Genomic DNA, 16,424 nt, shown 5'->3' on the forward strand with positions numbered 1-16,424 from the left:
CCCCAAACCCTCGAAGAGGATGGGTTTTTATGTTGGATTTATGGTCCTACAGCATGGACTCACCTCCCAGCTCCCCAAGCTGGCAGCTCCGATGTTGACCAAGTCACGTGAACTGTCTGCGCCCTAGTTCCCTGCTCGGAACAGCGAGACACTAACGAGGCCAGCCTGGCAGTGTCCTTAAGAGGATTAGCTGAAAGGCTAAGTGCAAAGTCCTTGGCTGGAAGGACGAGACGATGGCAACTCTGCATCAGAATGACTTAACACTTCTGCTGGGTCCGAATTTGGTCTCAGCTCCTGGCCATGCCTGGAGGATGAGGATATTTTCCTCCTCTTCATATCCTTCCAGAAAGAGGAACCAGGCCCTACCAGCCAGGGGTGGGCAGCCCCCTTCTGGAGACCCAGTGTCACAGAGGCCACCCAGCCATACCTGGCTAAGGGGCTCACCCACAGGGGGCAGCACTGCTACCCTTCTGGTGGCCTCCCTTCCGTGTCTGAGTTAGCTCATCTTCCCAACACTGCTGGTCATTATTAGTACCACGTTTACAGATGAGGAAACAGGAACAAGAAGTTTGCCTAACTTTCCCAAAATCACACAGCTGGGCAGTGATATAGACAGTTTGAATCACAGCACCACGCTTTTAGCCCCAACCCGGGGCGCTTCTCTCAGTGAAGCCCAGGACATCCTCACTCCCCTGGACCCAACAGCAAGTCTTGTCCTGACTGTGAGGCCAGCTACCCTCCTGGCCCTCTGGGGGGCTGGACCAGATGGGGCTGGAGGGGGTGGTTGAGGAATTGGGGGGAGGTGCTCCCGAGGCAGGTCCTAGAGGCGTTGACTCAGCCGATTAGCTGAGCGGGTGACCTTCCTGACATGCTTTGGAGGAAGTGAGGTCCCAGGCACTGGGGGTCACTGGGTGCTCTAGGAGAATGTGACCACGTGGGGTGGACAGTGCTCTGGGTGCCTGTGGGGGCAGCTCAAGCCTCTCTCTCATCTAGACTCCAAGGCCCTGTTTTGACTCTCTGCTGCCCATGGAAGGAGTTCCCCTCTGATTTCAAATCTTTGACTTTTGAATCCAAGGATTAGAAAGTCATGTCACCAGAATAATAAAATGTCAGGGCCTAGAAGGGGCTCTGGGCCCCCCATCTGATGGAGAACAAGACCCAGGTGATGCATCTGGAGCCGAGGACACTGTGGAGGCACCCAGTGGGCAGCCCAGCTTCCTCCAGCCCCACCCAGGTGCCCCCACAGGGAGGATCGAGGAGCACTAGCAACTGCCCAGAGCAAAGAGGCCCAGCAAAGGCCCCTGGGGAAGTGGGCTTGGGTGTGAGCCTCAGTGGACCCCCAGCATCTGCTGCCTCCGCCCCCCTCCTGCCCCAGGTAGGGTTCCATCAGCCCACCTGCCCAGCCTTTCAGGAAGCATAGCTGGGTCCAGGACATCATGACCATAGAAAGGTCCTGGGACCCAGACTGCTGCCTGTCCGCTTCCTCCTCCCCCGGGGCTCACTCTATGGGCTCCTCCTTCCTCCAGGGTGGGGGAAACTTTTTTAATTTATTTATTTTTAATTGGAGGATAATTGCTTTACAACGTTGATTTCTGCCATACGTCAACATGAATTAGCCACAGGTATACATATGTGTCCTCCATGAACCTCCCTCCCATATCCCACCCTTTCCCACCCCTCCAGGTTGTTACCGAGCCCCGTTTGAGTTCCCTGAGTCATAGAGCAAATTTCCATTGGCTGTCTATTTCACATATGGTATGTATATGCTTTCATGCCACTCTCTCCATTCACCTCACAGGGCTGGGGGATTTAAGGAACCTCCCTCCTTGGCCACTTACCCTCTGGGGACTTTGGACAAGTGGCCTCCATCTCTCTATCAGTTTCACATGTATGATGTGGGGATAATAAGGGTTTAAGTCAGCTGGCCCCAACTTTTTAGCACTAGGGACAGGTTTCATGGAAGAAAATTTCTCCAGGAACTGATGAGGGGATGGGAGTGACGGGGTGTGGCTGTAAATACAGACGAAACTTCTCTCTCTCCCCACTCACCTCCTGCTATGCAGCCCGGTTCCTAACAGGCCTTGGATCAATACCAGTCCACGGCCTGAGGGTTGGGGACCCCAGGTTTAAAGAAGACCCCCTATGACAGGGCCTCCATCCTGGAGGCAAAGAGCCACAGAAGGCAACCATTTGAACCCCACAGTTTAGGAGCACCCTGCTCCCCTTTAACTCCCGAGATGGTCCTTCTCAGACACCCTTGACCTGCCCTTCCTTGCTCTGTCAGCCTTCAGATGTTGGACCCCTGCTCGGGAGGTCTTCCTAGCTGCCCCCAGACTCCTAACCATTTTAAACACTTTCGGAGCCCCCACAGTGGGCCAGACACCATTCAAGCTCTCTTGCTGTGCTACCTTGCTTAATCCCTCCCCCAGCCCTGGGTGGTGACTTGAGGATTATCCCCATTACACAGATGCAGACACTGAGGGGCCCCTGGAGAGAGCTCCATAAATGTGTGTCAGATGCACAAAACCTGGGGATGCTCACCTGCGCCAGGCCTGAGTGGCACCAGAGAGATGGGCATGGAGCGGAAGTTGTGTCTGCCCTTCTGTGTTCTCTTTGGAATACCGCCACCCTCCCTACCCTCTGGTCAACAGCAGGAGCTGTTTGCTCAGAGCCCCAGGGATGCTTCCCACCCACTGAAGCCACCCCCAGCCCTGGAACTCATTGGATTCAGGAAGGGAGCCTGGGGGTTGACGAAGGGCATCTCTCCACCGCCTCTGTGCCCACTGCTGCTTTGCACTCTGGCTAATCAGGCCCTGCACTGGAGAGGACTTAACAAGATATAGAATCCAAAATAACTTAGCAGTTATTCAATGGGGAGGAGCCAAGAATAAGATAATGTGGATTTAGAGAAGAGGAGAAAGGTGGGGAGGAGGGCTGAGGGTGGAAGTGGGTGCTCCTCACCCAGGACCCTTTCTCTCTGCTCTCTTCCTGTTCTCTGATCCCAGACCAGATAGTTCATAGGGGTTCATGTATGTTTAGAAATCCTCACCACACGCACACCACAGTGAGCTTCTAGAAGACACTGCCCCTGAGCGTGTGGCTGTGTCATGAATGTCCAGGCAGCAATGGGGCTGCTTAGGAAAGGCTGTGTGGCAGGGCACTGCCTGTGTGTGGGGTTGTGGTGGTGCTGGGAAAGCCTGGTTATACCCATTTTTCAGATAGGGAAACTGAGGCTCAGAGACTCTATGGGTCATGCCCAAGGTCACATAGCTCACTTGTGGCAGCCTGAGCCATATGAAGAAACTACTTTGGTTCTTAAAATGGTATTCATCCCCTTTAAAAGTCCATTCATATTCCTCACATACAAACATAATCACATAGAAAGAAATGTTTTGCAAATAGAAAACTCGTACTGGGAGTTCCCTTATCCTTGTGTACAATGATGCCCTGGGAACTTCTGCTCCCTCCTCTCTGTGAATTTCTGTCTCTCTCCTCTCTCTCGAATCTGGGTTATAGAATGGGGAGCAAAGTAGTCTAACATAATGCAAAATTCCAAGTGACATGAAGGTAGGTGCAAGATATTGCATAAGCTGTTTTAATTGGCACCAGCTCCTTGTTAAAGAAAATGATTGACTGAAAAAGAGACTAAGCATTGGCTGTGTGGGGAAGTGGGTAGGGAGGAAAGATATAGCGACAAGAGACTTCCATGATGTCAAGCCGTTCCCACTGTGTGTTACAGACAGGGCCCCCTCCGTCCAGCCTGGCCAAAAAGCTGGGGGTCGTACAGGCACCGAGTAGGGAGGAGGTGCCCCAGGGCTGCACACGGGTCCACATGTCTCTCTCTTCTTGCACTTACCTGGGTGCCCCAGAATTTGCAAAGACTGACTTCTTTGAGATGTTCCTGTGGACTAAGCCCACTTGCCTCCTTTGTCCATACTTCATCCCCACCAGATCCCTGATCAACCAAAATTTGACTGGATTTAAGAGGCAGAAAGCACAGCTATAGCGGAGAGGACGGTCCTCTTTGCAGTCCTCTTTGACACCAGGGACACTGGGACCATCTCCTCACTGGCTGGGATACAGAGCAACAGGGACTCTCATTCACTGCAGGTTGAGGTGTAAAATACAACAGCATTGAAAACATGTTGGTGGATCCTGATAAAGTCAAATCTCTACCACTCCTGTGTCCTGGCTCTTCTGCTCCTAGATATTTACCCAAGAGAGATGAGAACATACGCACATGTGCATAACAGCTTCACTCATCTAATGCCACACTGGAATGACACAGCTATTCATGAGCAGGAGAAAGGAAGAGCCAATGGAATGGTGTTGTGCCTACCGTGGACGAGCCCTCAGCAGTCAAAAACGACCGAAGATATAGGCAAGGTCATCAGCGAACCTGACGGTTGAGCACAGGAGACAGACACAGGCTGGGAGCATTCTGATTACATAAAACCCAACAATGGATGAGAAAAGCAAATGCCTGTGGGAGCCGCCTAGGAGGGACCCTAAGGAGTCAGCTGGGTGCTGGGAATGTCCTGGAGCCTGATCTGGATGGTGGTCACACAACTGTTTACAATGTAAAAACTCATCCAGCAGACCAGGCTCTGTGTGTTTACGTGAACTGTATCTCAGTCAAGTTCTGTTTTTCAAAAAAACCCAAATCTCCCAGAAGCCAAGGAGACACAGGCACAGCTAGAGTTCCAGCAAACACGCACTCTGGCATCTCCAGCCTCCTTGGGGCTGAGTCCCAAGGAGTCCAGTCCTAAAGGAGAGCACAGTGCCCCACTCCTACCCTGCAGGGAGGGGCAACACCCAAACCCAAAGGCCAATGGGTTTTGAGGTGAATAGAGACAGTAGGGAGGCATCTCCAAGACCCAGTGCCTGGCACAGTTGACCTCAGCAGCCTGGCATCACCGTGCAGTCACTGAGACCTGTTTCCAGGCCTGGCTCTGGTCTTAAGGAGGGCTCCTCACCACACCTCGTGCCACCACACCTTGTCTGTGCTCTTCTGTAGATCTCACAGGTCATGGCTCTATTTCTGGGACAGGCCTTTATCTACATTCTTTGCAGCGCTTGAGGGGGAGTAACAAGAAAAACTTCAAGTCTTTAGTTTCTTCCTCCCCACTGAGCACCTAGACCGGTATGTGCAGACTGACTTCTCTGAGACGTTCTTGTAGACAGAGCCCACTTGCCTCCTCCATCCACCCTCCATCCCCACTAGATTCCTGGGTCAACTAGAATTTGACTGGATTTAAGGGGCAGATGGCACACTCGGAACAGAAAGGAGGGAAAGAAGGAGAGACTCTTTGCAATCCTCTTGGACACTGGGGACATGAGGACTGTTTCCTCATTGATTGGGATAGGGACAACTAACTGGAACTCTTTCACTGCAGGTTGGAGTGTAAAATACAACAGCACTGGAAACTTGGTGGTGGATTATGATAAAGTTAATCCTATACCTTTCCTGTATCCTGGCTCTTCCACTCCTAGATATTTACCCAAGAGAGATGACATCATATGTACATGTGCACAACAGCTTCACTCATCATAGCCTCTCACTGGAAACAACACAACCATTCACCAGCAGAAGAAAGGGGAAAGTGAATGCTCTCTGCAAACCCTTGGACTATAGCCCATCAGGCTCCTCTGTCCATGGATTTATCCAGGCAAGGCAAGAATATCGGAGTGGGTTAACATTTCTTCCTCCAGGGGATCTTTCCAGCTCAGAAATCCAACCCATGTCTACTGGGTCTCCTGCACTGGCAGGTGGATTCTTTTTTTTTTTTTTAAACCACTTTATTTTTTTACTGAAGGATACTTGCTTTACAGAATTTTGTTGTTTTCTTTAACAATCAATAAGAATCAGCTGTAGGTACACCCATGTCCCCTCTCTCCCATCTCCCTCCTCATCCCACCCTTCTGAGTTCCCTGAGTAATACAGCAAATTCCCATTGGCTATCTACTTTACATATAATATTGTGAGTTTCCATGTTATTCTCTCCACTCTCTGCCTCTGCCCCTCCCCGCCGTGTCCATAGGTCTGTTCTCTGTGTCTATTTCTCCAGTGCTGCCCTGCAAATAAATTAATCAGTACCACCTTTCAAAGTTCCATATGTATGCGTCAGTGTATGATATTCATATTTCTCTTTCTGACTTGCTTCACACTGTATAATAGGCTCTAGTTTCTTCCACCTCATCAGAATTGACTCAAATGCATCCCTTTTTATGGCTGAGTAATATTCCACTGTGGTATATATAACCACAAATTCTTTATTCATTCATCTGTTGATGCATCTAGGTTGCTTCCATGTTCTAGCTACTGTAAATAGTGCTGCGATGAACATTGGGGTACATGTGTCTTTTTCAATTTTGGTTTCCTCAGGGTATACGCCTAGGAGTGGGATTGCTGGGTCATATGGTGGTTTTCGGAGAAGGCAATGGCATCCCACTCCAGTACTCTTGCCTGGAAAATCCCATTGACGGAGAAGCCTGGAAGGCTGCAGTCCATGGGGTTTCGAGGGTCGGACACGACTGAGTGACTTCACTTTCACTTTTCACTTTCATGCATTAGAGAAGGAAATGGCAACCCACTCCAGTGTTCTTGCCTGGAGAATCCCAGGGATGGCGGAGCCTGTTGGGCTGCCGTCTATGGGGTTGCACAGAGTCGGACACGACTGAAGCGACTTAGCAGCAACGGCAGCAGCGTGGTGGTTTTATTCCTAGCTTTTTAAGGAATCTCCATATTGTCTTCCATAGTGACTGTATCAATTTACATTTCCACCAGCAATGCAAGAAGGTTCCCTTTTCTGCACACCCTCTCCACCATTTATTGTTTGTAGACTTTTTGATGATTGCTATTCTGACTGGTATGAAGAGATATCTTATTGTAGTTCTGATTTGCATTTCTCTAATAATGAGCAATTTGAGCATCTTTTCATGTGTTTGTTAGCCATCTGTATGTCTTGGGAGAAATGACTGTTTAGGTCTTTTTCCCACTTTTTGATTTCGGAATACCACTTTCTGGTATTGAGTTATATGAGCTGCTTGTTTATTTTGCCAATTAATTCTTTGTCAGTTGTTTCCTTTGCTATTATTTTCTCCCATTCTGAGGGTTGTCTTTTCACCTTGTTTGTAGTTTCCTTTGCTGTGGAAAAGCTTTTAAGTTAAATTAGGTCCCACTTGTTTATTTTTGTTTTTATTTCCATTACTCTAGGAGGTGGGTCATGGAAGATCTTGCTTTGATTTATGTCATCGAGTGTTCTGCCTATGTTTTCCTCTAAGAGTCTTGTCGTTTCTGATCTTACATTTAGGTCTTTAATCCATTTTGAGTTTATCTTTGTGTATGGTGTTAGAAAGTGTTCTAATTTCATTCTTTTGCACATAGCTGTCCAGTTTTCCCGTAACCAACCACTTATTGAAGAGGCTGTCTTTGCCCCATTGTATATTCTTGCCTCCATTGTCAAAAATAAGGTACCCATCAGTTCAGTTCAGTCACTCAGTCATGTCTGACTCTGTGTGACCCCATGAATTGCAGCATGCCAGGCCTCCCTGTCCATCACCAACTCCCCGAGTTCACTCAAACTCACGTCCATCGAGTCGGTGATGCCATCCAGCCATCTCATCCTTTGTTGTCCCCTTCTCCTCCTGCCCCCAATCCCTCCAAGCATCAGAGTCTTTTCCAATGGGTCAACTCTTCACATGAGGTGGCCAAAGTACTGGAGTTTCAGCTTCAGCATCAGTCCTTCCAAAGAACATCCAGGACTGATCCCCTTCAGAATGGACTGGTTGGATTTCCCTGAAGTCCAAGGGACTCTCAAGAGTCTTCGCCAACACCACAGTTCAAAAGCATCAATTCTTTGGCACTCAGCTTTCTTCACAGTCCAACTCTCACATGCATACATGACCACTGGAAAAACCATAGCCTTGACTAGACAAACCTTTGTTGGCAAAGTAATGTCTCTGCTTTTGAATATGCTATCTAGGTTGGTCATAACTTTCCTTCCAAGGAGTAAGCGTCTTTTAATTTCATGGCTGCAATCACCATCTGCAGTGATTTTGGAGCCCAAAAATATAAAGTCTGACACTGTTTCCACTGTTTCCCCATCTATTTCCCATGAAGTGATGGGACCACATGCCATGATCTTCGTTTTCTGAATGTTGAGCTTTAAGCTAACTTTTTCACTCTCCACTTTCACTTTCATCAAGAGGCTTTTGAGTTCCTCTTCACTTTCTGCCATAAGGGTGGTATCATCTGCATATCTGAGGTTATTGATATTTCTCCTGGCAATCTTGATTCCAGCTTGTGCTTTCTCCAGCCCAGTGTTTCTCATGATGTACTCTGCATATAAGTTAAATAAGCAGGGTGACAATATACAGCCTTGACATACTCCTTTTCCTATTTGGAACCCGTCTGTTGTTTCATGTCCAGTTCTAACTGTTGCTTCCGGACCTGCATATAGGTTTCTCAAGAGGCAGGTCATGTGGTCTGGTATTCCCATCTCAGAATTTTCCACAGTTTATTGTGATCCACACAGTCAAAGGCTTTGGCATAGTCAATAAAGCAGAAATAGATGTTTTTCTGCAACTCTCTTCCTCTTTTGATGATCCAGTGGATGTTGGCAATTTGATCTCTTGTTCCTTTGCCTTTTCTAAATCCAGCTTGAACATCTGGAACTTGATGGTTCACGTACTATTGAAGCCTGGCTTGGGGAATTTTGAGGATTACTTTACTAGCGTGTGAGATGAGTGCAATTGTGCACTCATAATTTGAGCATTCTTTGGCATAGAGTGCCTGATGAACTATGGACAGAGGTTCATGACACTGTACAGGAGACAGGGATCAAGACCATCCCCATGGAAAAGAAATGCAAAAAAGCAAAATGGCTGTCTGAGGAGGCCTTACAAATAGCTGTGAAAAGAAGAGAAATGAAAAGCAAAGGAGAAAAGGAAAGATATTCCCATCTGAATGCAGAGTTCCAAAGAATAACAAGGAAAGATAAGAAAGCCTTCCTCAGCAATCAATGCAAAGAAATAGAGGAAAACAACAGAATGGGAAAAACTAGAGACCTCTTCAAGAAATTTAAAGATGCCAAGGGAACATTTCATGCAAAGATGGGCTTGATAAAGGACAGAAATGGTATGGACCTAACAGAAGCGAAAGATATTAAGAAGAGGTGGCAAGAATACACAGAAAGTGAAAGTGAAGTCACTCAGTCGTGTCTGACTCTTTGCGACCCCATGGACTGTAGCCCACCAGGCTCCTCTGCCCATGGGATTCTCCAGGCAAGAATACTGGAGTGGTTGCATTTGGTAGTACAGTCATTTTTATAATATTGATTCTTCCTACCCAGAAACATGGAATATCTCTCCATCTGTTTATGTCGTCTTTGATTTCTTTCATCAGTGTCTTATAATTTTCCATATACAGTTCTTTTGTCTCCTTAGGTAGATTTATTCCTAGATATTTTATTCTTTTTGTTGCAATGGTGAATGGGATTGATTCCCTAATTTCACTTTCTTATTTCATTGTTAGTATATAGGAATGCAAGTGATTTCTGTGTATTGACCTTGTATCCGCAACTTTGCTGAATTCACTGATTAGCCATAGTAATTTTCTGATAGTTTCTTTTGGGTGCAGGCAGATTCTTTACCAGTGAGCCACAAGGGAAGCCCCTGCAATGGACTAGCCCTCAGCAATAAAGAAAGACCAAAGATGCAGGCAAGGTCTTCAACGAACCTTACAGTTGAGCACAGGAGCCAGACAAGTGAGCACAGGCCGGGAGCATTCTATCAGATAGAATCCAATAATAAGTCTGAAAAGCAATGACCCATGGCAGGCACCAACTAGGAGGGACTCGAAGGAGTCATCTGGGTGCTAGAAATGTCCTGGAGCTTGACCTGGATGGTGGTCATGCAGCTGTTTGCAACACACAAACTTGTACATCTGTGTGTTTACATGAACATAAATAATATGTTCTCAATAAACATATTGAGATATGAACCATATCTCAAGAAAGAACTGTTTAGAAAACACCACAAAACTTCCGTGGTGGCACAGTGGATGGGAATCCACCTGAGAATGTAGAGAACACAGGTTTGATCCTTGGTCCCAGAAGACTCCACATGTGATGGAGCAACTAAGCCCACGAGCCACAACTACTGAGCCCATGGTCTAGAGCTCACGTGCTGTAAATGCTGAAGCCCACACCCCTAAAGCCTATGCTCAGCAACAAGAGAAGCCACAGCAATGAGAAGCCCAGGCACTGCACTGAAGAGTAGCCCCCGCTCACTGCAACTAGAGAAAGTCAGTGCAAAGCAACGAAGAACCAGTACAGCCAAGTAAAATACATAAATTAGTAAATTAAAAAAAAATTGAAAACCACCCCTAAACTCCCAGAGTCCAGGCAGACACTGGGAAAGCTAGAGTTCTAGCAAACACACACCCTGGCATCACCAGGCTGCTTGGAGGTGAGTCACAAAGAGTCCAGTCCAACAAGGAGAGCCCATGGTCTCTCCCCAACTGCCGGGAGGGCAACAGCTAAACCCAAAGGCCAGTGGGTTTCCAGATGAATGGAGACAGTAGGGAGGCATCTTCAAGACCCAGTGCCTGTTACAGTTGACCTCAGCAGCCTGGCATCACTGTGCAGTCACTGTGATCTGTTCCTAGGGCCTGACTCTGGTCTTAAGGAGGTGAGAGGCAGCCCTCAAGTTTCATTATTCTAAGTCCAGACACTCATCTGAGGGTATCTATTCTCTGCACTGTAGATTATAGGATCTGTTCTAAAAGTGCTGGCCACCTCACACTCTCAAAAAGCCATTAACCAACAAGTGTTGATGGGGATGTGGCAAAAGGAGGCCTTTTGTTTTGTTGATAGGAATGTTAATTGGTGAGGCTGCAGTGGGAAACGCAGTGTGCCTGCCTGATCCTAAGGGCCTGGCATTACGCTTCTGATTGCCAAAGCATCCATTTCAAACATCCATATTGAATAAACACATCACCAACTGGACGACAGCTTATAGGAAAGCTCCCAGCTGGCCCGGCCCATGAAGTTTCCCTTTCTAGCAAGCCTTGGGAAACCTAGATAACCATGTGAGTGACCTTCTTACCCCCTGGTTCCTGCCTAACCACCCTACCCTCGAGCCCCAATAAAAGCAGAAACCCAGGTCTGTGCTCTCACCCCCTCCTTCCCACTGACCATTGTCCTGTGTGGTGGTCAGGACTTGAGAGTAATAATCCTTATTTTTTCAAAGCTTCCTGATGGTTGATGCTGACTATGTCTTGCAGTCATAATAAGAACCACAAGGATCTGTCCAGCCACAGCACTGGCTCCAGCTGGGCTAATGTCTCTGGGGCTCCCACGAGTAGTAAATAAACATGTGAATGCCTTTAGGTGTTCCTGAATGGAGAGCGTCACTATGCACAGTCAGAGACGGACACTACAAAATGGTGGGTCCTCTAAAAACTAAACACAGAATTACCGTATGATCCAGCATTTCTACTTCTGTGTATATACCCCAAAGAACTGAAAGCAAGAACCTGAAGAGATATTTGTACCGTCATGTTCATGGTATTAGTACAATAGCTAGATAAGAGCTATCCAAGTGTCCATCGAAGGATGACTAGATACACAAAATGAGGTCTGTACATACAATAATATCATTCAACCTTAAAAAGGAGGGGAATTCTGACACAGGTTAGAACATGGATGTTGGGGAATGAAGAAATTTTCCTCTAAGCTGCTAGATTCTTCTGGCTGGTCTAAGATTAAATTGAGATGAGACAGATTAGCAGGAGAAATATCTAACAAGGGTTTAGTAACATATATACATGAGAGCAATCCAGGAGAACTAACTCACCAAAATGGTCAAAGCCCTCATCTTAAATACTGCTGCTGCTAAGTCACTTCAGTCGTGTCCGACTCTGTGCGACCCCATAGACGGCAGCCCACCAGGCTCCCCCATCCCTGGGATTCTCCAGGCAAGAACACTGGAGTGGGTTGCCATTTCCTTCTCTAATGCATGAAAGTGAAAAGTGAAAGGGAAGTCACTCAATCGTGTCCGACTCTTAGCGACCCCATGGACTGCAGCCTACCAGGCTCCTCCATCCATGGGATTTTCCAGGCAAAGTACTGGAGTGGGGTGCATACTACCTTTGGTCAAAGATGGGAGAGGATGTTGAGGGTAATTGTTTGCAACTTCAAAGAGGAGGAAGGCAATTCACAGAAAAGCCAGTGTTTGGTAAATAAGAGCTTGGTGCACAGAATGGACTCTGATCTCTAGTCTCTGTCGGGTTTCCCCACCACATCTCCCCCAGGTTCTTCTGTAGATAACATTGGTCAAGGCTCTTTTTCTATAAAGATGTTTTATCTATATTCCTTGCTGCAGTTGAGGAGGAGGTAACAAGAAAAACGTCCAGTCTTCAGTTTCTTAAAAAGAATCAGCTTAAATGAATCCTCATGCCAAAGTGACATGTTGTGGGGTAGCAAATTTTGCTCCCCTATACTCTCTAAGTTTCAATCTTTCCTCATCTGTGAGATATAGTTAATCACAGGCCTTGTTGTATACAATTGTCATGAGCACTGAATGATCAGAGGCTTGGAAGGCACTTAGCCTAGCTATGACTGGGCAAACTCAGTCCCAATTGTCTTCTACCATGTTTGAAATCACTAAGAGCAAAGACTCCCATGTTATCTCCTTATAAAGAGATTACCATGTTCTCCCAACTACCCAAAAGGGAGTCGAGCTCCAGAGACTTGAACCTTGGATGCACATCTCATGACTGAAGAAGATCCCAACTGACACCTGGTCCTGTACAAGTGCTGGAGACCTTGAATCAAACTGATGAGGAACGGCAGTAGCTGACAGCCAGGTAGACTGCTTCTGCCTGAAAGGTGGCAGATGAAGTCTTCAACTTTAACCAAACATTAAACCCTTCCTCCTTTTCCTTTCCTTTCTTTCTCTGGCATTGACTTGGGAAGATGTTGCCCCAGTTGTATGCCCCAATTCCTTGCTAAGCAAGGCAATCAGTCTTTCAACCATATTTATCATTAGAATTTCCAATCTATCCATAACTATCTAGATCAGATTTTTCTTCACTAATTAAGATTCATCCATGCACAGTAAAGCCAATCTACTGACACCAGGCTGTGATGAAGGGAAGTGCAGTGTTTATTACATGTATTAAGCAAGGGTGACTCAGCAATAAAGAATCCACCTGCAATGCTGGAGACGCACGTTTGATCCCTGAGTCAGGGAGATCCCCTGGAGAAGGAAATGGTAACCCACTCCAGTAATCTTGCCTGGGAAGTTCCCATGGACTGAGGAACCTGGCGGGCTATAGTCCATGGGGTTGAAAAGACTTGGACATGACTTAGCAACTGAAAACGAAACAAGCAAGGAGTTCAGACAGCTCGTGCTTAATAAAACCCAAACTCTCTGATGGCTTTTAGGGAAAGGTTTTTAAAGACAGGGTGAGGGAGAGAATTGTGGGGTGGGTGATCAGCTGAAGGATATCTTCTGATTGGTAGGTGGTGAGGTAATTGGGAGTCAGCATCATCAAGCTTCCTGGTTCTATGTCCTTGTGGACAGCATACAGTTAACTCCTTCCACCTGGTGGGGATTTTTGCTTCTGTAAAACAAGACAAAGGATTTGGCTCAGAATATTGTCTGAGTCAGACACAGCTGAGTTAAAAGAGCATGTCTTCATTATCTATAGCTCTTCAGGAGGAACTAAACGTCTTTCTGTTTAACGGCTAACTATTATCATGTTGTCTTGAACGTTTTCCTTTGTTTCTGCATTTTCTCACTTTTCTGATTAAAGTTTTTCCTTGAAACTTGGGGAAGGCCTAGGAGGCTAAAGGTTTATTACAGACATGGGGGTTAGGGCTCTCCCAGGAAGATGCTATAGGGTGCTGCTTGGTTATAAATGTGTCACAAGGATTAAGCAAAAATGTAATGGCTCTTGAAGGACTTCCCAGGTGGCTCAGCAGTAAAGAATCTGCTTGCAATACAGGATACATGGGTTCAAACCCTGGGTTGGGAAGGTCCCCTGGAGAAGGAAATGGCAATCCACTCCAGTATTCTTGCCTGGGAAATCCCATGGCAGATGACCGTGGTGGGCTATAGTCCATGGGGTCACAAGAGTTGGACACAACTTAGCAACTAAACCACCATCAAGGACTTCTAAATACCACACCAAGGGTCAAAAAGCTGTGGGGACTAGAGATTGGTAGCACAGAATGATATTAAAGCCTTAAATTCTGATTACATCTCTTGATTAGGCTGACAGCATGCTCAAGAATAGCTGTGCTGTGCTGTGCATATCTCTCAGTTGTGTGCGACTCCTTGCCACCCCATGGACTGTAGCCTACTAGGATCCTCTGTCCATGAGATTCTCCAGGCAAGAATACTGGAGTTTTTTACCATGCTCTCCTCCAGGGAATCTTCCCAACCCAGGGATCGAACCCAGGTCTCCTGCATTGCAGGTGGATTCTTTACCATCTGAGCCACCAGGGAAGCCCAAGAATACTGGAGTGGATAGCCTATCCCTTCTCCAGTGGATCTTCCCAACCCAGGAATCAAACCGAGGTCTCCTGGATTGAAGGTGGATTCTTTACCAGCTGAGCTATCAGAGAAGCCTGCTCAAGAGTATAGTTAAAAGATAAAACCACAGGCTTAAAATGGCTTCCGTTTTAAGGAAGTCCACGAAACCAAACCTGCATGTAACACCTGACTTAACTGGATCTCTGACCTTCCCCAGGAATGTAGTTTTAATCAGTCAGTATGGAATTTTCTGGTTAGAACCATGGAGGTAATCTGTCTCCTAGGCCCTCTCCATCCTCGGGAGGAAGAAGCAATCTGCTTGACCTCTTCCTAAATAGTGGTGAAAAGCACATCACATAAAACTTACCATCTTAAGTGTAATACAGTTCAGTGGCATTAAGTCCATTCTCATAATTGTGCCACCATCAGCACCATCCAGCCCCAGAAATTTTTCATCTTGCAAAACTACTCCTGACCTTATAGATGCTGGTTACACACTCAAAAAATTTAAAACACAGAGAGGGTCAGCCAGACCCAGGAGTGGCCCCAGCAGACTATTTTGTGCCCTGTGATGTGTATGGCCTCACTGAACTCATATACAAAGACCCATGGAGCTGCAAGCTGTGCTCATTTCAATGCGGAGGAAACCAAGGCTGGGAGAGGTGAAGTCACTTGTTTCAGATCCCCCAGCCGATGAGAATGGCAGAGCTGGGGATTTGAGCTGGGTTCAGTTTGATTTCCAAGCCTGGATTCTTTCTAGAACCACACAGCCCCCTAAGCAGAGTGGGGATAGAAAGTAACAGAGACGAGTGGCATAGGAACGAGGAGACTGAGCGGGGGCCCCAGGCAGAAACAGCGGCGCAAGGAGGACAGGACGGGGAGCCAGAGGTGTGTCCCCAGAGCCATCTGGAAAGGAGACTGGCTCACACCTTTGGGTCCACACAGCAGGGCCCACACAGAGTCTGGGGCCCTGAGCCAGGGGCTGGGTTCCCTGGGGACAGTCTTACCTGGAAGCTGATCTTGGACACATTCACAAGGCTGGCGACTGTGATGGTGTTGACACTGTGCAAGGGTATGCAGTGGGCATACTGCATGAAGAGGTTCCCATTCACCATCACCTGTCAAGATGAATATACATGTCAAGAGAGTGTCCCTGGTCAGGTGGGAACACACCCAAGCTTCTGCACCCCTGCCTCTGGAGTTTAGACCTGTGTCTAGTTTTCATATCAATCCTCTGCAGGTCTGGGCATTAGCTTTCAGAGTTGCAACAGTTATAGGAACATGCTTGGGACCCAAAACACATCCAATCTCTAGGTGGCTCTAGTTGTTGGATTTTCAGTTCTTCTCCTTGTTTATTGCAATAGGTTTGTCTTTCTAATCTTAGATCATGTGGGTGTTACTGAAATATGCATATTGAAATATACAAACAAATGTTGGTGAGGAGCAGAGGAGAGGTGACCTCAGGTTGCATGATGAGGGGCTGGGGACATCCATGTTCACACAGAGAAGCACAGACACAGGTGGACTCATCCCCCTTTCCCTCTCCCCAAGCTCAGGGACACTGCTCTGCTCTCAAAAGCAATGTGCAGTGCCCAGTAAAGCTAAGCCATTAGTAACACCTGGATAAAGGCAGCACGAACATAACAGAACCAAAAATGTTCCCAGGGACCTGGAGTGGAAGAAGGGCTACAACAGAGGAATGGAAATAACTTGGACTTTAAAGACCCAGGAGACCAAAAAGCACCATGGTGACTTATCTGGTGCTTATTTCCAGGAAAAGAAGCAACAGGTGCACCTGTAGATGAAGTGAAGGTGTGCAAGGAGACTGCAACCTTATGAGGAAATGGTCCTCTTCTCTGTACAAAGGTGTTGCTCATCTG

At 47.1% G+C, this 16,424-nt stretch overlaps 1 protein-coding gene across 1 annotated transcript in view; it reads right to left on the bottom strand.

Annotated features, from left to right (window-relative positions):
• The window catches only part of LOC102268987 (galectin-9-like), a 56,612-nt gene that overhangs the window by 17,129 nt on the left and 23,059 nt on the right, over positions 1-16,424 (bottom strand). The window contains 1 exon segment of the mRNA XM_014478519.2: positions 15,552-15,662. Within this exon segment, the coding sequence (XP_014334005.2) occupies positions 15,552-15,662 (111 nt within the window).

This window comes from Bos mutus, chromosome 19 (genome assembly GCF_027580195.1).
Source record: "Bos mutus isolate GX-2022 chromosome 19, NWIPB_WYAK_1.1, whole genome shotgun sequence".
NCBI lineage: Eukaryota > Metazoa > Chordata > Mammalia > Artiodactyla > Bovidae > Bos > Bos mutus.